The sequence below is a fragment of the Anolis carolinensis genome, chromosome 3 (genome assembly GCF_035594765.1).
Source record: "Anolis carolinensis isolate JA03-04 chromosome 3, rAnoCar3.1.pri, whole genome shotgun sequence".
Taxonomy (NCBI): Eukaryota; Metazoa; Chordata; class Lepidosauria; order Squamata; family Dactyloidae; genus Anolis; species Anolis carolinensis.
This window is the reverse complement of record NC_085843.1, coordinates 278,232,336-278,254,598: the sequence shown is the minus strand read 5'-3', so window position 1 is coordinate 278,254,598 and position 22,263 is coordinate 278,232,336. Positions and strand designations below refer to the sequence as shown.

The following is a 22,263-nucleotide window of genomic DNA, read 5'->3' as shown; positions in this document are numbered from 1 at the left end:
TCTCGAGATCTGTCCATACCTATGTGGCTGTCATCTCGGATGAAGTCCTCACTGCTGAGATAAGCACGGTCATTGTAGTTCCTATGCAAGCCTTCTTCTTTCCCCTGGAAATGCTCTGTGTTGTACATCAGCTGAGGTCTCTTCTCTGGAAAGCTGGCTGCATGATGGAAAACAGAAAGCAGATATTTTTGGCATCACAGCATCAAGAAACAACAGAAGAACATACACACTTTGACTATCCTGATGGGACATCCCACTTGTTTAGCTGCTGTACTTAAGTCCTGCTTCTTCTCTCCTACTTCCACATTTGTCCTCAGTTTACTGCAGACTGAATTCAAATTGAAAAAGGAGTTTGCACAAAATGAATCTCAACAGGGAGAAATGGACAGAAATTAGATGGGTGGCACCTGGTGTGAAAGCAATCCATGTGAAAGAGATCTAGGAGTCTTAGTAGATCAAAAGCCAAACATGAGTCAACAGTGTGATGCGGAAGCTAAAAAAAAAGCCGATGCGCTTCTAGGCTGCATTGATAGTAGTGCAGTGATGGCCAACCTATGACACGCGTGTCAGCACTGACACGTCTAGCCATTTTTGCTGACACGCTGCTGCCTGCAGATTGATTGGATGACTATGTCTTTTGTGGCCAAATTTGGTGTGGTTTGGTCCAGTGGTTTTGTTGTTTACTCCATGGAAATTATACACATTGCATTATATATATATATATATATATATATATATATATATATATATATATATATATATATGTAATTTCTATTATTATTCTATTATTATTGTAGTATATTATCATATTATTACTATTATATTATTTTTATGTTATTCATGACTCATGACTACATTGAAACTAGAATAGAGAGAAATCAGCATGGAAACTGCAAGAGGTACCATAGATTGTTGTACATGGAAATAATGATAGTAAATAGTTTTTGATTTATTGAATACAGTTATATATGACAATTATATATTTTTGTTATTTAAACTATACATATTGCGAAATTATGGGTTTTTCTCTCTCGAAGTGACACACCACCCAAGTCATGCTAGGTTTTTTGGTGAATTTTGACACACCAAGTGCAAAAGGTTGCCCATCATTGGAGTAGTGTCTCAACCAAGGGATAGAATAGTCTCTCTCTTTTCTGCTTTGGTCAGACCTTAAATGGAGTAACACTGTGTCCAGTTCTGGGCAACAAAATTCAAGAAGGATATTAACAAGTTAGAATGTATCCAGAGAAGGGTGACTAAAATGGTCAAAGGTCTGGATACCCTATGAGGAGGGGTTTAGGAGGCTGGGCATGTTTAAGGAGAAGAGAAGTTTGAGAAGGGGCATAATAACCATGCTTAAATATTTGGAAAGGTATCATACTGAGGAGGGGATAAACTTGTTTTCTGCTCCTGTAGAGACTAGGGAAATGATGGGCAACCTTTTGCGCTTGGTGTGTCAAAATTCACCAAAAAACCTAGCATGACTTGGGTGGTGTGTCACTTCGAGAAAAAAACCATAATTTCGCAATATGTATAGTTTAAATAACAAAAATATATAATTGTAATATATAACTGTATTCAATAAATCAAAAACTATTTACTACTATTATTTCCATGTACAACAATCTATGGTACCTTTTGCAGTTTCCATGAAGATATATATGTAATGTGCATAATTCCCATGGAGTAAACATCAAAACCACTGGACCAAATCACACCAAATTTGGCCACAAAAAACAGTCATCCAATCTATCTGCATGCAGCAGCATATCAGCAAAAATGGCTAGGTGTGTCAGTGCTGACACGCGTGTCATAGGTTGGCCATCACTGGACTAGGGACACAATGGAGCAATGGATTCAAACTGCAGCAAAAGAAATTCCACCTAAACCTTAGAAAAAAAATTCCTGGTGGTAAAACTGTTTGACAATGGAATATGCTGCTTTGGAGTAACTGTCATATACCTCTTTTTTGTTGCTCCCCTCCAATATCTATCCTCTAGACTGTACCACTATCTTATGACCCTGTTCCCCATGGTTTTTATTCTTATTTCTTTCTCACCCCGAGTTTTAACGTAGTGTTCATGTGGCCCGCCCTAGTTTTTATTGCTTTTCTGATTTTGTGTTGTATTATGTATATTATTATCTATTGTATTGTTTAATTGTGTTATGATGTGTTGTTTTATATTTTGTTATATTGTATTGTTCTGGGCATGGCCCCATGTAAGCCGCCCCGAGTCCCCGTTGGGGAGATGGTGGCGGGGTATAAATAAAGTTATTATTATTATTATTATTATTATTATTATTATTATTATTATTATTCTCTAGAGGGTTTTAAACAGAGGCTATATGGTCATCTGTTGGGAGTGTTTTGTTTGTGTCTTCCTGCATGGCAGAACAGGGTTGGACTGGGAGGCCCTTCCAACTCTCAGATTCTACGATTGTATAGAAGAGGCCGGTGGTGCAGTGGGTTAAACCCTTGTGCCGGCAGGATTGATGACCCGAAGTAACAAAACCCATGAAAATCTCTCTTCACCATAACAGTTAGAAGTATAGGAGCCCTCTCCAGTTTGTGGTCTAGCAAAGAAAAAGCCAAATCCCAAGGCTTTTGCCCAAGGCTGGATGAGGCCTTGAAGGTTCCATCTACACTGCCATTATAATGCAGATTGAACTGGATTATATGGCAGTGTAGATTCCTATAATCCAGTTCAATGCAGCTCAGTCTGCATTATATGAACCTACACTGGCCATATAGTACAGTTCAACTGCATTACATGCCAGTGTAGATTGAACCACAGTTATGCTGACCTTCTCCACCCCAAATGTTGCCAGATGACAAGTAACAATAGATGATAGGTTTGTTAAGACTTGTGTTTCCATCCCAGCTGTTTGATTAAACAACTAAAGAAACCTCTACATGGTAAATGATGGACACTTAAGAAAAAGATTCAGCTGACAACACCCTAGTGTGAACAACTGTAATTCTGGTTTTGTATGGGTTCTGTAAAAAATAAATAAATAAACCATATCCCAAAACGAAAGACGAAATTAAAAAAATATGATTCTGAGGACAAAGGATTTCCTCCAGATTGGTGACATGTGTCAGGAGACTGCAATATGTGTTGCTCTGGTTCTAGGGCTTTTTAGATGATCCAAATGATGTTTCTGTTGTCCCAGTTTCTCTCCTGACAACTATGGGCACCAGCTGCTACATTTTATTTCTGCCACAAGTGGGTTTCTTATTTGTTCCAAGATATATCAGAACAACATGTTCCCCTTTATTTATTTATTAAAAATTGAAAAAGATTTATGACACTACAGAGCACCAGTGAACATGATACGTTGACTCCTCAAACCTAAAACTCTAAAATATTTTTTTAAAATTTAAAACTGAGAAAATATGTCTTTTAAAACACAGGGCCATAGGTATGTAGCTACCACAAGAGGGGAAATGAAGTGCTGCCACATCAACAGAAATGGATGAAAAATGACTTTTCCCCACCTGCTTTTTGGACCCAAAATTTCTAGCATTGCAGTAACCTAAAATGTCACTGGAGTGTTTAGAGACATAGATTTGGTACCAAACACAAAAGGGAAAAGATATCAAGAGAGTGTGATCATAGCTAATAAAATAGTTTTAGATGTGAATGATGTAAATGTCTTGCTCTTTTCAATGTTTTCAGTATTAGGGGACTGAAGGAAAAGTTCAGTTTGAAGGACAGAATTCTTATTGGGTGGAGGAGGAATACTCTCATTCTCCATTGTTGGAACAACTCAACAAATCATGTGTTGTTATGTTCCTTCAAGTAATTTCTGTCTTAAGGTGACCCTATAATGGGGTTTTCCTGGCAAGATATGTTCAGAAGGAATTTACCATTGCATTCCTCTGAGGCCAAGATAGTGTGACTTGGACACAGTAACCTACTGGGTTTCCACAGAAGAATGGGTATTTGAATTTGGTCTCCTAGAATTCTGTCCAACGTATTACACTAGCTTTTACTATGCCCCAGTTTATAAAAAACCTTGAAAATGATATCCAAAAAATTAACCAAATAAAGCTATCAGAATAGAAAACAGAAATGCAATCAATCCCTTCAATGTAAATGGAGAAGATGGGATTTCAGCAGGTGTTGTTCATAACCTAATGGAAAACACCTGCTAAAAATCTCTCTTTCTAGACAATCATCAAAAAAGAGCAGCCATCACCAGTTTTCACATGGACGACTGTATAACCAAAAGGCTACCAAAGGAACACAAGTGGAGGAGGAGGAAACCAGTAAAACCTGGCAAAACCTAAAGAATTATGACCCAAAAATTCACATTTTGTTAGATCAATCTGGAGGAGTCCTAGGACCTCATCACATGAGTTGTGGGAAGCGGGGCGAATTGTCTGAAATTGTAGCATTCCATCTCAAAATGGATTGTCACATTTCAAGGCTTCCAATCATACGGATATGTTCCCCAGCCTTTACCTCGTATATCCAGTAATGGAAAACTTATTTTTAGTGATCATGGCCACAGAAATTCTTTACCTCCTCTTCAGAGTTGAAATTGAAAGACCAAAGAGGAAAAATCATATCCTTCTAATAAATTACAATAAAGAGAAGATTTTTACCAGTCAAGCAAGGAGATACTGTAATTATTAATATTAAACTGCCAGCTACAGAAAACCTTGCTGATGGGAAGGTTGGCAGCTCAAGTCGTGGGTCGGGGTGAGCTCCCACCATCAGCCCTAGCTTCCGCTTACCTAGCAGTCTGAAAACAGTAATGTGAGTAGATAAATAGGTACCACCTTGGCAGGGAGGTAAAAGGCAGAAAAACATGCTGGCAATTCGATCAGGAAGGCGTCCATGGACAACATGCTCCTCAACATGGAAAAATGGAACAACAGCACCTCCCCATGGCCAAGTCAACCATAGCCTCCAGATGCCAGAAATGAAAAAGAGGGAAGCCTTGCCTCTGTCTATGTACTGTCTAAATTTGTTGTTAACTGTATAACGAAATTGAATGTTTGCCATATATGTGTTCTGTAATCCGCTCTGATTCCCCTCGCAAAGATAGAGTGGAATACAAAATTTATTATTATTATTATACATTACATTTCTAATACATGAAAATACATTTTTTGTATTTTCAATAGTTTAAAGCGCCTAAACAAAAAGAGCACTCGTAAGTTCTATGACTAATGCAGGAAAGAAATATAAGATTGTGAGTAGTGATTGCTGAACTTTGAAATGACACCAAGAGGTTTGCATACAAAAATGAATTAGTCTCCTGTTTTTAACATTTTATGCTGCATGTTGATTTTAATGACGATTTTATTGATGCTGATGTTTTTATTGTTGGTATAATTGTGTTATTGTCCTGTTATTGTTATTATACTGTTGTATCGGGCAAGGCCCCATGTAAGCCACCCTGAGTCCCTTCGGGGAGATGGGGCGGGGTATAATAATAAAGTTGTTATTATTATTATTATTATTATGATTATTATTATTAAAAATTACAAGTTTAAAATAGCGGTATTGTGAAAGCACAGCATACCGCAGAGGAAGGAAATAGAGCGATCACAGTAATGATATATTTCTATGGTGCCATTTCTGTCAGTGACAAGACCCTTAAAAAATAAAAAAGCTCAAAACAGAGGTTCTTGGGACAAAAATCAGAACTCACCAGAAGACTGCCCTTAGGAACGCAAACATGTTTTTGTGCACTTTCTCCCATTTTCAATAGCTTCAGGTGCTCAAAAGATTACTTTTCCCTGTCTCCTCTTCTCCCCCATTTCTACACACTTCAACCACATTTCGAGGATGCAGCACTATAGATGACACCCTGGAGTCAAGAACCATTATGTGGTGGGCTCCATGGCACTTCATCCTCAAAATGGATTCAAAGTGTGCAGCAATGGGGAAAGGACTGGATCTGATGAAGTCCCTCTAGTTGACACTGAAGGATGAATCAGTTTGACTCCACTTTAACTGCCATGGCTCAGTGCCATAGAATCCTATGTCCTAAGGTTGAAGCTGGATTTCTAAACTGTCTCTGGCAAAAACACGTGGAAACGCAACCTTCCCATTTGGCTGCTCAATGTGGATTGTTATGCTACGTCTCAGATCAGTGGCGCTAGTTTGGGAGTTCGACGTGACAGAAATGTGAAAAGTTATGGCCCACATATGATTATTAATGTTGTCCAAATGTGCTGTCTTAAAAAAAATGTGCTGTCTTATTTACGATTTCCAAACATATATTTGGATGGGGATTTCGTAAACTGTTTGGTAAGTCCTGCCGCAGGCCACCAACAACTGCTTGTGCAAGGAACCACTGAGGGACAAAGCCTTGCTTTCATTGGAAACCCCTTGCATGCAAATAGGCAACATGAACGCCATGTGAAAATAGACATTTTGGGCCAACTTGTAGCAAGTTTGCTATGTATTTTTTAAAAGGAATGTAGCATCAAGCCACAAGGTCTGTTTTGCTTCCCAATCCCACTGTTGTTCCACATCATGGATTTACTTTTTCCTTCCCTTGTCCAAACCCAGAATGAGCCTGTTTGAAAGCTTGAGAAATTATTTTTAATGAACTTTGTTCTGTACTTATGAAAGCATTTAAAAAGCTGTTTGCTATTTGAGAAACAATAGCATTAATAACAAATGAAATTGCAGTGTTAAAAAAGTAATTTGATGTTTCATTTGCTGATTAATTTCTTGTTGCTTGCTGTTGTTGCTGAAAACAACACCTTTGGTATAAAACTTGAAATAATGCTCTTTTAAAAAGTAATTGGCCTGCGTATTCCCTAATGGTCTCCCCTCCAAGTACGAACCAGATTTGGCCCAGCTCAGCTTCCAAGATCATACAGCATCCAGTACCTTTAGGGGTATTTAAGCACTGGAAGTTGTCAGCACAAGTTGATCATCCCTTAACTGGAATTCCAAAATACTCCAGAATCCAGAACTGTGCATATGGCTGGCTGAGATAGCGACAGCTTTGTGTTCTGAAGGTTCACTGTGTACAAACTTTGTTTTATGCACAAAAGTATTTAAAATATAGTCTGAAATGACCTTTGGGCTGTATGTATAAGGTGTATATGAAACATTCATAAATTTTGTGTTAAAACCTGCATCCCTTTAGGTAAGGTAAAGATAAAGGTTTCCCCTGACGTTAAGTCCAGTTGTGACCGACTCTGGGGGTTGGTGCTCATCTCCATCTCTAAGCCGAAGAGCCGGCATTGTCCATAGACACCTCCAAGGTCATGTGGCCGGCATGACTGCATGGAGCACCGTTACCTTCCCGCCAGAGTGGTACCTATTGATCTACTCACATTTGCATGTTTTCGAACTGCTAGGTTGGCAGGAGCTGGGGCTAACAGCGGGTGCTCATTCCGCTCCCGGGATTTGAACCTGGCACCTTTCGGTCTGCAAGTTCAGCAGCTCAGTGCTTTAACACACTTTGCCACCAGGGATAGTGTGTTAGGTACATGTATGCAAATACAGATATGCATGCCAAAGTCTACAATCCAGGATACTTCTGACTCCAAACACTTCAGATAAGAAATACTCAACCTGTTCAAGCAGGGAATTCTGTGACTTGTGCTAAATAAACTAACTTCTCCAAATTGTGACATAAATGTCAAATCGTATCCAACAGTGATGACACATGTATGTAAATCAGACTTATGGTTTGTTACAGAAATGGTGGCAGCTACACATGTGGAAGTGATGCAGGTATATTATTCATGCATGACAAAGAACGAGGAAAATTCATGCAAGACTGTGATATAAAATATACCGTTGTGTGAGGATGCACAAATGGAAGCGTGTGTGGTTTCAGACTTTGTCTCTCTTCTTGTTCCAGCTGATCTGAAACCTAATACTCTCTTTTCTCCTTTCGCTGCATTGTTTCAAGGACTGATGGAGGGCCATGTGGCTGTTCACCCAGCAATGGCCCCTGACCCACAAGGAGGCAGGTGGGTCCCAGTTTCCCAAAGCACAGATGGGTCTTTCAAGATCAAGTCCTCCGCTGCCTTCTTCCGTGTCCAACCTGATCGACACAACAGCTAATCTAAACATTCCTTGATGGGAGCCAGAGTAGTCCCATTGAAATTAGTGGACAGCCCTTGGCCGGCCTCCAAGCGTTCCACCTTTGCGCATCAGCCAGCCCAGCTGGAAACTTTTTTTTGGCAGGGAACTTGTCTGCTTGCTACTCGGGAAAGGTTCACTACCAAAAGCTGTTATTATGTCATTCTTATTGGGACAACGTGTATTGTGTTTGTGTGGAATCACTTAGGAACGAAACAACAACAGGACAACGCCATCACCGCGGGAAGCCAAGGGTCGTGCCTGGCCCTTGGCTGCTTATGGAATGACCACTCGGTCACTTAGGCAAACTATGAGTGAATCCCAAATTCCTGAGCAAAGTATTATGCGATGCTAGTTTGCAAATCTTTGCTGCCTAACTTAGTCTATGGTGGCTGAAAAGAAACAGTGAGCTGGCTCTCAATACGAGCCAGGATTTCTGGCTCGTGATCCATTGTACTAGCCAACACAAGGAACAGATTTTCCAAGCCCATTTCCAGATCTTTCATGCCAACTTTGATGGCCCAGCCATTCCTTTGAGCAGAAAAGTTAAACATCCATCTGGATATGTTTTGATTTATATCCCACTGATGTAACAAAAAAAAGTCATCCCTTTCCATGCTATTCTGCTTTTAAAACCAGCATGACTAGATCTACTGAATCAAGTAACTGGGTTTCAACTGTAGTGTTGAGAAGTGATTTTTTTTACTAAACTTCCCAGAATATGAGATTACCTATACCAATGGGAAGCCGGCTTTGTTCTGATTTGGAAGTGACAGTTCTGATCAATAAAATGACTCAGTTTTTTTCTTCCTCCCACTCTCTCCCTTTCTTCTTATTGCTATGAACTGAATGCAAAGTGCAAAAGCAGTTTGCACTCAGCTAAGCTGAAGGGAAAAGAGAAAAATCTTGTCCTTACCAGTAGATGCAGGCAAAAGCAAACAGCTGAACATTCTCCTATCTTGTTTGTTTTTCCCCATCAATAACTTTTGCCAACTTGACCACATGTTGCTTGGCCACACATGCTCAAGTTGTTATCTATGAAATCTTGAAATTCTATATTTGCACAAAAGTGAGTGACCAAACTGAAAATAGGAGTGGGGATTACTAGAGGGAAAAGAATGATGAACTACGACTGCATCGTAGACATTCAAACCACATATTTGGGCAGGATATCGGTGTCCAGACAACATATTTGCCCCTGGATGGATCTCAAAATCAAACGCAAGTGGAACAAACTATCTTTAGAAAGTGATGGAAAACTGCCTCCTTATGGGAAGTACAGTGGTCTGTGGAATTGGTATACATGGTTTCATTTATACACTTCTGATAATATACATCTTCTATAACAACACTTAAAAGTCCAAGGCTCAAACCACAGGCTTTTGGGCGGCTGACATACTCCACTTTTTAAAGAAGCTATCCAAGATACTGAGCATTGTCTCCAAATACGGTCATTTCAGAGCCTTACATAGTTCCTTTAAAGTTCAGACTAAAAGCCAATGGCGATTCATTCCATTCCATTGGCATTGGAAGCCATCAATGGTCAGATCTTCTCACATCCAAATCATCCATCGCATTCATACATGTTGAGCATCCCTTATCCAAAATACTTGGAACCAGATGTGTTTTGGATTTTTTAGATTTTGGAATACAGTAGAGTCCACTTATCCAAGCTAAACGGGCCAGCAGAAGCTTGGATAAGCGAATATCTTGGATAATAAGGAGGGATTAAGGAAAAGCCTATTAAATATCAAATTAGGTTATGATTTTACAAATTAAGCACCAAAACATCATGTTATACAACAAATTTGACATAAAAAGTAGTTCAATATGTAGAAATGTTATGTTGTAATTACTGTATTTACGAATTTAGCACCAAAATATCACGATATATTGAAAACATTGACTACAAAAATGGCTTGGATTATCCAGAAGCTTGGATAAGCGAGGCTTGGATAAGTGAGACTCTACTGTACTTGTATCTTCATATATGTACGTAATGAGATATTTTGGAGATTAAGCCCAAGTCTAAACAAGAAATAAGGGATGCTCAACTTGTATATCACTGAGCCTCTGGTGAAACCTGGGATTTGCAGCCATCTCCCATGTAAGCATAGCTATTCAAACAAGGGCAGGCATATTCCAGCTGGGTGGCGTGATCCCAGACAAACTCCCTTCATTGCAAGTGACCCAAACAAATGGAGAAATAGACTATACAGGGGAAGCTGACACTCTCCAATGCATAAAATCAACATGTCAAATAAACAAGGCAGCACCACATGGCTGCATCCTCAGATATCCCATCCTTGTGCTTCCCATCTGAAAGCCATGAGGCACACTGCATCTTCTGAGCCCAGTAAACCTCAAATGGAAATAGCTGCAGCAGGCATAGAGGCAGGACCCACACAAAGCGGCCAACAAATGCTGGAAAAAGATGCGTTTTGTATACAAATCTGGCAGAAGGGACGCTGTGGAAAGTCAAATCTATGGGATTGGAGAAGTTCCCTGGCACCATTACTATGCTCTTAGGGGTCAAAGATATATCATTTTGCTCTAAATGGTGCCCAGAGGACACGGGGAACATTTCACAAGTTTTTTTGTCCTCCCCAGAAAATGTCCCAAGGTATAACTAACGAAATAATGCAATTGTGTGTGTGTGTGGTTTGGTGGTAAGGGTGTTTGGACAAGGACATTGGAAATCGAGGGTCTAGTCTGTGCAGAACAACAAACCCAATCAATTGTATACCAATGGTTCATATTCAGTTATGTCTATTTCATAGGGTTGTTGCAAGGATAAACTGGGGAGGGTGAGAACCAAGTGTGCTGTTTTGAGGTCAGTGGAAGAATAGGCAAAAAGGTAAATCCACAGATTTTTTTCGTGTCAGGAGCAACCCGAGTTGCTTCTGGAGTGAGAGAATTGGCCGTCTGCAAGGACGTTGCCCAGGGGATGCCTGGATGTTTTGATGTTTTACCATCCTTGTGGGAGGCTTCTCTCATGTCGGGCTGTGGCGCAGGCTGGAGAGCAGCTGCAATGAATCACTGCAATTTATTTATTTATTTCCAATATTTCTACCCCGCCCTTCTCCCCAAGGGGACTCAGGGCGGCTTACACAACTGGTAGGATCACTGAATGAATGAATCACTCTGACCAGGAGGTCATGAGTTCGAGGCCCACTCGGAGCCTATGTTTGTTTGTCTTTGTTCTATGTTAAAAGGCATTGAATGTTTGCCTATATGTGTAATATGATCCGCACTGAGTCCCCTTCGGGGTGAGAAGGGCGGAATATAAATGCTGTAAATAAATAAATAAATAAAATGTCCCCGCATGGAGCTGGAGCTGATAGAGGGAGCTCATCCATGCTCTCCCCGGGTGGGATTCGAACCTGGCAGCCTTCAGGTCAGCAACCCAACCTTCAAGTCACAAGGTTTTTATCCCCTAGGCCACCGAGGGCTCCACAATCCACAGATGTGAAGGGTTGATGGTAATGCAAAATCCACAAGTCTTAAGAAACATAGGAACTGTATTGGCTAATTTATCACAAGTTTAATCCTGATTTTCCTCAACAGCTTTCTTATTTTATGAGGAAGGTTAGAATGCGGCATGGTGACAGATCACTAATTGAGCGATCTGTCCATGGAGGAATTGAATATAGATGCCTTGCTGTGTTTCTGTCCATTACCATGCTATGGGCAGTTTACACAACACAGTGCAACTCTTACCAAGGTATTCTGTGTGAACAAGCAGATGAAGTAGAAAAGTAGACTTATGACCTCATCATACGGGCTAATTTGCCTGTCATACGTTGCTTGCTCTACTCTTTTGCCTTGGAGAGCCCATTACACGGCATACATCTACTTCTGGCAAGGCTCTGTTGCAAAAGAGGAGAGCAAGTGGCATATGTATGTTGTTGGTGTGGCCTTTGCAACTATGGGGGGAAGCCGGGCGGCGAATGCTTCTTCCTATGGGATAGGGCCAGTGGTAAGTTGGGGTATGCGGGGTGTGGGGAATGGGTTCTCCACACCCCCTGCTAGGACCCCATGGATCTGTCACAATGCATGGCGAATCCCAGCCTTAATGTGAGGAGTCTTCCTCTATTTCTACCCATTTCTACACACTTCAGAGATGGACTCCCATGGAGCCCATCAAACGATGCAGGAACATTTCTGATGGTTGCTCCTGGGACTTCTTCTCCAGAGTGTGTAGAAATGGGTGGATTTCAAAGAGGGCAGAAATCAACTCCATTCCATTCCTAGTGCATAGAAATGCTTAAAAACTGGTATCTTTCCTTGTGATAGGAAGTGGTGGATTTGTCTGATAACTTTGTGACATTTCAGTGTGGGCATTCACGTGGGATATCTGCTACTGCTACTTTTGCTTCCATTAGTGTTTTAAAGACTGTGTGGGTCCCACAGAAAAGAATTGTTTTACAAAATGTGCCTGTCTCCTTGAGTGTAAGGGCTTAATTTATTTATTTGCTACATTTATATGCCGCCCTTCTCACCCCAAAGGGAACTCAGAGCGGCTTACAAATTAAATTTCAGAAAGAAACTGAAGACCTGGCTATGTGAGCAAGTGTTTAAAGAAAAAGTTTTTGTTGCTTCAACACGGTCTGGATTAAGGTTTTTGTACAAGGTCTGGCGGATGAATGGCACAAGCATTTTGCACGGTTTTAATTTTGTTTATTGTATATTATAATACTACAGTAGAGTCTCACTTATCCAACACTCGCTTATCCAATGTTCTGGATTATCCAACGCATTTTGTAGTCAATGTTTTCAATACATCGTGATATTTTGGTGCTAAATTGGTAAATACAGTAATTACTACATAGCATTACTGCGTATTGAACTACTTTTTCTGTCAAATTTGTTGTATAACATGATGTTTTCGTGCTTAATTTGTAAGATCATAACCTAATTTGATGTTTAATAGGTTTTTCCTTAATCCCTCCTTATTATCCAACATATTCGCTTATCCAACGTTCTGCCGGCCCGTTTATGTTGGATAAGTGAGACTCTACTGTATTTAAATGTTTTAACTGTTATTTTATTGTGTATTGGCATTAATTGCCATTTTTGTAAGCCGCCCTGAGTTCCCTCGGGTGAGAAGGGTGGGGTAGAAATGACAGAAATAAATAAATGAATGAATTCACATAAAATATTATATTATTAGCATAGTACAATACTCGTAATAAATTGCTATATTGTACTGTATTGATATATTGTAATATTATTCGTAATATTACATGTAAAATATAATATATAATTAATATTCTATTGTATTATTAGTATTATATCGTATTACAATATAATATTATGAATATTATATGTATATACAATATGTTATAATTATTATATATTATTGTAAATTATATTGTGTATGTGTGTGTGTGTGTATATATATATATATATGTATATGTATATGTATATGTATATGTATATGTATATGTATATATAGTGGAGCCCCGGTGGCAAAGTGCGTTAAAGCACTGAGCTGCAGACCGAAAGGTCCCACGTTCAAGCCCTGGGAGCAGCGTGAGCAGCTGCTGTTAGCTCCAGCTCCTGCCAACCTAGCAGTTCGAAAACATGCCAATGTGAGTAAATCAATAGGTACCGCTCTGGCGGGAAGGTAACGGTGCTCCATGCAGTCATGCCGGCCACATGACCTTGGAGGTGTCTATGGACAGCGCCGGCTCTTCAGCTTAGAAATGGAGATGAGCACCAACCCCCAGAGTCAGACATGACTGGACTTGACGTCAGGGGAAAACCTTTACCTTTATGTGTGTGTGTGTACACACACACACACACACACACACACACACACACACACACACATATATATATATATATATATATATATATATATATATATATATATATATATATATGGGGCATGATCCCATGGAAAGTGGCATCTCAAAATAGAAATATCCCTATCTCCTTGATGTAAGGGACTTAAGGGGAAATGAACAATCTCAGGGAAAGTGGTGTCTCAAATCCGGCTTATTTAAAGACAGAACCCCATGAAATGCCAAGCAAAGAAGACCATTTGCCCCACTCTCCCCTTCCTTTGGGATGAAGTCACTAGAATCTTTCCTCCTGGCACACAAGCTTTCTAAACGCAGGGATTTCCCGCAGGCAGAGACTGAGCATCTCTGAGAAAATAAATTCATGATGTAAATGAAAGGCTGAACATTTCCCCATCACATCTTTCTAGGAAGGCTTGGCTCACATTTTTCAAACCACAGCCCTAGACAACCACAGGATCCCCAGCTCCGCCGGTCCTTACCCTTGGGGCAGGTTTTGCAACAGTGTCCTTGCAAGAGGATGGCGTCACTGCAAGGCGGGGTGGGACAGTCACGCTTGATGTTCTTGCAGCTGACTTTGCCCAGCGGCTTCCCATGACGGTTCTTGTGCTGCAGAAGGGAGGAAAGAAAGAACACTTGAAAGGGTTATTAGACCTCATAGTGTCATATTGTGGGCTGTTCAAAAGTCTGCACACGATGAAGTCTTTGCAGCTAACTACTCTTCTAAAGCAATGTGTGATTTTATGAACTATGGAAGAAGCAATGCTGTGCTTGTGTGAGAAATCAGAGCAAAGCATGGCTAGTATGTATGCTTCTCTGGAGGTTCTTAAGCAGAGGTTTGATGGCTATGCACAAAATACTCAAAGCCCTGGAATAAAACTATCAATTTTGCTTTCAGTTTTCTTTTAAAAAATGATTTGCAGTTATTTCAGTTCTGAATACAAAGATATTTCCATTAAAAATATATACAAGGGTTGAATGAAAAGTAATGCCTCCACCTTCATAACTCCTCAACAGATGGCAGTACTTGTATGTGGCAGGTACTGGCTTGTTCGGTAGACTCTCCTCTACAGTTCCATTTGGCGGAAAGCCTTAGCATTGAACGGTTGTGTTGTTAAGGTGTGAAGTATGTAACCCTGCACAGACAGTCAGTCAATGTGACTTAAGCAATGTGCAGTCACTGAATTCTTGACAGCAGAAGGTATCACCCCAAAGGAGATTAATCAGAGAATGCAAGCTGTTTATGGTGATTGTGTTGATGTGAATACTGTGCATCATTGGGCGAGTAAATGCATGATGGGTACTGTGAGACGCTGGTTGCAGAAGTGTTGACTTCCTCCGTGATGGCTTCAGAAAACTTGTTCATCATTGTCAGAAATGTATCCAATTGTCTGGTGATTATGTGGAAAAGTGAATAGTGGTAGTTAAAGAGCACATACTAAGGATTATTTCTGCGTTTGATTTATTCAAAATGTTCCCATCCAAACCGAAGTAACGAAGGTGGAGGCATTACATTTCATTCAACCCTCATATATTCTAAAAAAAATGGATTCGAACCAAAGTCTTGCCCTTATCTACTGCAAAGACATTGTGGTGCTTTCTTCTTGTAACCAAGACAAACAGCAATGGCAGATTTACTGCAGGAAATTGTGTTGGGACTGTATCATGCAGAGAAGTGTGTGCCAGAGCATTTTAAAATATTACAGACAGGAAAACATGTGAAGAAGTCCAAAGTACAGACATTTCCTGCAATCCAATGCAATGGCAAATGCAGGATTTATTAGACATGTATTTGAGGTCTCTCAGTCACTGTACTATTTAAAACTATTCTAACACCAGAAAAGACAGCTCACTCAAGGATCGTTATAAATCAACATGGTCAGATGCATCCATGTTCAGACATTTTCATAGTATGGACTCAATGAGACTGAAGTTAGTTGGGAACCATTAGGTTTCCCCCAATGATTTCTATGCTCTGTTCTAAGTGAGAATTCAAGCCTGTAGGCAACCAAATACTGTACAGAGAAACTAATATAACTCAGACAAAGTAAATCATTTTGAATGGTGGCTGCAATGTCATTGGAGTAGTGAATCTACTCTTTGTTATAATCCAGGGTTCAACTGCCATGGTTCAATGTTATGAAATCATGGGAGTTGTAGTTTTTGAAGGTCTTGAATTTTCTTGGCCAAAGCATGCTGGTTTTTTCTGCTTCTGAAACTAACGTATGGACGTTTGGGTTCAAATTGCAAGGAAAAGATATTCCACCTAAACATTAGGAGATGGCAGGCGATGTCAGCAGAACACTACCTCAAAAGAAAGTAGACTGTCCTTTAAAACAAAAGATTGGATGGTCACCTGTCAGGGATACATTAGCTACATGTTAGCAGGTTACATATTAGACAGTCCTAGAGCTACCTGCCATCCCTAAAATTTTGTGCTTCTGAAGGGGGATAAGGCTTCTTTCTACAAGGCATAAACTGAAGGAAAAAAGTGTAAGCTCTATATGGGGTGGGAAAGTAAGAGACAGTGCAAAACCACATTTGGATGCATCACACTACATGGACTTTTGAGCGTCTCTTGGGGAGCAACTGCGCAAGAGAGTGGGTGGTCTATGGTCAGATTTCCAGCACTTTCTTAAATTTCTGATTGCTGAAACAGACTCTCCTCTTCCCCCTTAAAGACGGAAAATGGGAGGCAAATGTTTGTCTTTCCAAAAAGATTTGTATGGAAGTATGTATGCTTCTATCTTCATGGCATCTATCAACTTAAGGTGACCCCATGAACTTCATTGGGTTTGCTTAAAGGTAAAGGTTTCCCCTGACATTAAGTCCAGTCATGTCTGACTCTGGGGGTTGGTGCTCATCTCCATTTCTAAGCCGAAAAGCCGGCGTTGTCCATAGACACCTCCAAGGCCATGTGGCTGGCATGACTGCATGGAGCGCTGTTATCTTCCCGTTGGAGAGGTACTTATTGATCTACTCACATTTGCAAGTTTTCAAACTGCTAGGTTGGCAGAAGCTGGGGCTAACAGCGGAAGCTCATACCGCTCCCTGAATTTGAACTGCTGACCTTTTGGTGCTTTTACAGTGCTTTTACACACTTCGCCACCGGGGTCTGCTTAAGCAAGGAATATTCAGAGACAATTTTGTCAGCAACTTTATCTGAAATAGGACCCATGGCACCTGGGATTCATTTATGGTCTCTCATCCAAGTAGTAATCAAGCCCAACACTGCTTCGTTTCCAAAAAGATGAGATTTGATGCCTTTAGGCAGTGTTTGGAAAATTTAAAGTCATGGCTTCTTTGACTGAGTCAACCCATCTATAATGCTGTCTTCCTTTTTCCCTGCTGTCTTCCACTTTGCAGAGTATTACTATCTTCTCCTGTAAGTCCCATCATCTACATCACCCTGTAAGTCCCATCATCTCATGAATGTCTGAAGTATGATAGCCTCAACTTAATCCCCTTGACTTCTAATGAGAATTGCTTTTAGGTATATTCATTTGTTCTATGAGCAGCTTTTACTGTTTGGTGTTAAATCAGACACTGAACAGAAATCAGACATCCTACAGCATGGGTGAGTCTGATGTTGGCATTTGATGAGGCACTTTTGCACTTGAGGGTCTCATCCAGTTCTTTCTTAACTGCCCTAGCCATCTTCCGACTTCCTGGCTCCAGTCTACAGTTTTATTAGTGACTGAATCAAAGCACAGAACATCTTGGATTGTTCTGATGACTTTGTTGCCACTTTAAGGTTACATATATCTCATAATCTCTCTACTGGGCTGCATTTCCCATTATTGTTGGCATTGTCCATGCTGGCTGGAACTAATGGGTTATGCGGCCCAGACAAAATGTCACAGGATGGCTTGTTCCTCACCCCTGTCATCCTTATCTACAGAAAACCATGGCATCCCACTTTTGCCCAGCAGAGTTCTGTCCTCTGCCAAAGTTTTCAGACAGTTCTTCATGTTCCATTTGAAACAAGATGTTTATTTCCCTCCCTGACCTGTACCCTGTTAACTCCGGTTTCACCTCCTCTTGCTCCTTCAAGTCCGAGCTTAATTCCTTTAAGCATAGATCTAAACATCAGGAAGGAGGACCTGCCAAACTTGCAATTAAGGGGCTGGAGAGAGGAAAACAGTACACATCCTGCAGCCCACCATTAGAATCAGGATCCGCATGTGTGGTTGTGCATATTGGACACACTTATGAACCATTATTTGGAGGGTAAATGTATATTTGGGCCCTGTTTGGCATGGGAAAGAAGAGAGGTCATTTTTGCAACTAAAAGATTAATTGTTTAGTCTGTGTGGTTCACTTCTATTGTAGAAGGGATCGTGCTTGACGTCTAGTTAATTTTTTGGACAGGAACTGCCCCAATGCCCTAGTTACATGAAAACCCCAAAAGTAAATTTTCCATGTCCTTGCAGGGGGCATTCTTTGTTTGTTTGTTTGTTTAGAATATGTATACTCTGCTCTTCAGCCACAAAGGCTCTCAGAGCAGTTTACAAAAAGTTAATTTGCCCTCAGGCTTACAATTCTTTGGCTTCATGGAATACATGAAAGATGTGAATTTAAATTGGACACAAAAAGAATCTCCAAAACTTTGATACTAGCGATGACCAGTTACTCCTATGTCATTGGATGTATGAGTCCGTTTTGGGTTTTAGTGTGAACTTAAAAGGGGCTATGTAAAATGTCAAACCTATTTTGGGGATAAGGTTCAGCATTTGGCCAACTTCTGTATAGTTCAGGCTAAGGTTCCACCTACACTGCCATATAATACAATTTGCTCATTTAGGACTCATATAATGCAGTTCAATGCAGTTAAACTTCATTATATGAGTATACACTGACCATAATGCAGTTTCAAATTGCATCATATGGCAGTGTAGGTCAGGCCTAAAATTCAGAGCCAATTCACCACATCAGAGAACCAACCCAGAAGATTAAAGATACTAGTCTACTGTTCCATATCAAGCTCCTTCCAGCACTTAGAAAATGAGAAGAGGGAAGAAAAAGAGGTGGAGGAAGATCAGGGATACTTAACGTGATACTTACTGGTTCGCAGGAACACACCACACAGTGCATGATGCCAAAGGGCTCCCCCAAATCAGGGTGCCAGGTGTCCTCCAAGGCGTAGAGCCTGCCTCCAAAAGAGCAGCCTGAAAGGGCAAAATGAACACTCCTGTAAACTGTCCACCACAACAAGCCCATCTGGCATAGATCTTTCCCCATTCTCCTTCCTGATATCCTTTTCAACGGAGATCAGGTATGGGCAAACTTCATCCCTCCAGGTGTTTTGGACTTCAACTCCCACAATTGTGGGAGTTGAAGTCCAAAACACCTGGAGGGCTGAAGTTTGCCCGTGCCTGATATAGATGCTATATACTAAACACAGGACCTTCTACATTGCAACCTTGACAATCTTCTAGCATCATATAATTTTGTGATGATACACAGGAAGCTGTCTTATGTTAAGTCAGACAGCACTGATCAGCAGCAGCTCTCCAGGATCTTCACAGCTGCCAGCTACCTGATCATTAAACTTGCAATTTAAAAATCCTTGGGTTTAACTAGTCAATCATCTTCATGCAGCATTTACAATTTCTTACTAGAGTTTGGCTTAGTACCATCCCCAGTCCTCTACAACCTTGTGGCATGATGTGGATAAGGTGGACCCTATGGCTTGACCACCTCATCCGCCTGCATCCCCTTCACCATATAAAACCTATTGTGAAGCAACAGCTATAACAAGAGTGTCTTTGGTCAAGTGCAGAGTGCATTCCCCCTAATGATTAAATGCATCAAGAAGTAAAATTGATTTTCTCATAAGGGACAGATTGCGCAGAGGGATCTCCCACATCTTTGTTCAGAAATAAGTATTTATTTATTTATTTATTAGCAACATTTATATCCTGCTCTTCTCACCCCGAAGGGGATTCAGGGCAGCTTACAAGTCATATGTACATACAATATATTATATTATTCGTATAGTACAGTATAAGCATTATATATTACTATATTGTACTATAACACTATATCATAATATTATTAGTAATATTACATGTAATATAAATATACCCTTATAATAGTGTATTATTATTATTACTATTATATTGCATTACATTATAATATATTATAATATTATATATTATAATATTATATATAATATATTATAATATTATAGTATTATAATACTATTACATTATAATATTATATATTATAATATATAATATTATAGTCTTGTTCAAATTACAAGAAAAGAGTCTAGCTAAACATGAAGAACTTATTGACTGTAAGAACTGCTCCACAGTGGAATAGACTTTCCAGAGAGTGGATTTAAATGCCAAGAATAACACATCAGGAATAGTTTAAAGTAAGAGCTGTTTAAGAGTGGAATAGACTGCTTTTGAGAGTGGTAGATTATCTTTCTCTGGAATTTTAAAAACCAAGTTGGATGTGCATCACTAGTATGCTAATTATGTATTCTTACATGGCAAGGGCTGGACTAGATAGCCCTTGCGGTCTCCAATCTAAGATTCTATTTTTTTTAACTAGAGTTAAAGTATACAAAACAGTTAAAGGTACCCAGGATGGTAGCCATACCCCAGCACTTCATGTTTTTTTTAAGAATAATGGTAACATAACATTGAATAAATGAATCTATGCTTGTTAGAAAGCTCAATGGGATCCAGGTCCCCATGTCATGTCAGCAGGCTCCTATATTTATGGTTATTTCCAGGGCCAACAAAGCATAGACAGAAGAAGGATGAGGCAGGTTTCTGCCTTCATCTAAAAGCGCAAGGAAAGAAAAGAAGGAGTGTGAAATGAACAGAACAAGAGAATCAAATAAAGAGAATGGGTTGCTCAGTTTTCATATCCTTCCCAACCTTTCACTTCTAAATTCATCATTAGAATATGATTTTAAAAATATGATTAAATACCTCTATATTCCCAGAGTCTTTCCCCCTAACTACTGATCCATTAGAAGCCATTATTTGGCTGTAAAGAAAGGATCATCAGGTGCTCAAAGAAGCATGCATTCCATCATTTATTCACCAGTTTCCAAAGTTAACCTAAGCTCTACATGCTTCTTGAAATGTTGCTTGTGTGGTAGTTGTCCATATGTTACTTTTCTCACTGCTTTACATTCATTTAAAAATCAACCTCTGGTACTATGGACCAGATACACAAATGCTGTCGAGGAAAGCTCACACTGTTATAAACATGTTTGTTTTTAAGGTGGCAAAGAACTCTTTTGAAATGCAACTGTGTGTCTTTGGGAAGGCAACTAAAATGAAATAATTATAAATGGCATGGGAAGAAAGTGAAGGAGAGGGCTATGCTCCTAATGCATCTCAGCAAGACATCATTTCAGTTAAGGGTCCCATAGTAGTCCAGAGTTTGGGAACACTATTTTTTGGGGGGCAACAGCTCCCAGATCTGCTGGCTGGGAAGTCTTGGAGCTAGACCAAAATAAAAGTACCTTTCCCAAACTTGCACAACTTCAAAGGTCTAGATATTTCTTTTAAAAGATAGACGAGAGACCAAAGAAATAGCTGTGGCAAACTGGGCAGGTAGGACTCTTTGCTATCAACAAATGTCCTTTGGTGTATGATTTGTCTTGGATGTCATCTGTCGCCCTCCTGCTGCAGGCTGCCATTTTTCTCTCCATTTCTCTTTTTCTCTCCATTGTATATATTTGAATTCTGTCCACAGACCATGCATGCTGTAATTTCCTTAACCTCTCCCCTGTTACATGCTGCCACTGTTGTTATATGCCTTCAAGTCAATTCTGAGCTAGCATTATTGGCAAGAAGTTTGCTATTTCCTTCTTCTAAAGCAATGGATTTCCATCGCTAAGCAGGGATTTGAACCTTGTCCAATGCTCAGACTATGACACTACACTGGCACCCTTTTCTCCTTTTCTTCTCTTTCTCATACAGATACACAAACACACATGTGAATTCCATTGATATACACCAGGCATCCCTCTGTAAGTTCCTTTCTCCTTCTCCACTTTGCATGTCCATGTCTGGCACCAAAGCAGGCAACATAAATGTGTCCCATTCATACAGCAGTCAAGAGGCTTTCCTGAGTGCTCAACATCATTCATCTTCCTGCTTCCCAAACTGACTCAGAATGGGCCAGATGTACCCAGTTAACCTATGGAACTATGCTTACATTTTATTGGTATGAATGATTTCTGCCTTTTATTATGTGTTTCAAATGTGTTATGTTTTATCTCTGTATTTTAACTATGTTGTACCTTGAGGAGAGGCAAGCAAGAAAGAAAATATGTTGTTGTTTCAAATGGAGGTGCCAAATCCACAACTATGGACCTCAGAACATGGGACAAGAATGGGATTCAAATCCACACA

General features: G+C 40.0%; 1 protein-coding gene across 2 annotated transcripts in view; it reads right to left on the bottom strand.

The window, feature by feature from the left end:
• Positions 1–22,263, bottom strand: part of chrd (chordin) — a 71,343-nt gene that overhangs the window by 45,758 nt on the left and 3,322 nt on the right. For both annotated transcript variants that reach the window (XM_062976825.1, XM_062976824.1), the window contains exons 2-4: positions 18,941–19,044; positions 14,359–14,485; positions 20–157 (exon numbers count right to left, since the gene is read on the bottom strand). In XM_062976825.1, the coding sequence (XP_062832895.1) occupies positions 20–157; positions 14,359–14,485; positions 18,941–19,044 (369 nt within the window). The remainder of the gene's footprint in view (positions 1–19; positions 158–14,358; positions 14,486–18,940; positions 19,045–22,263) is intronic.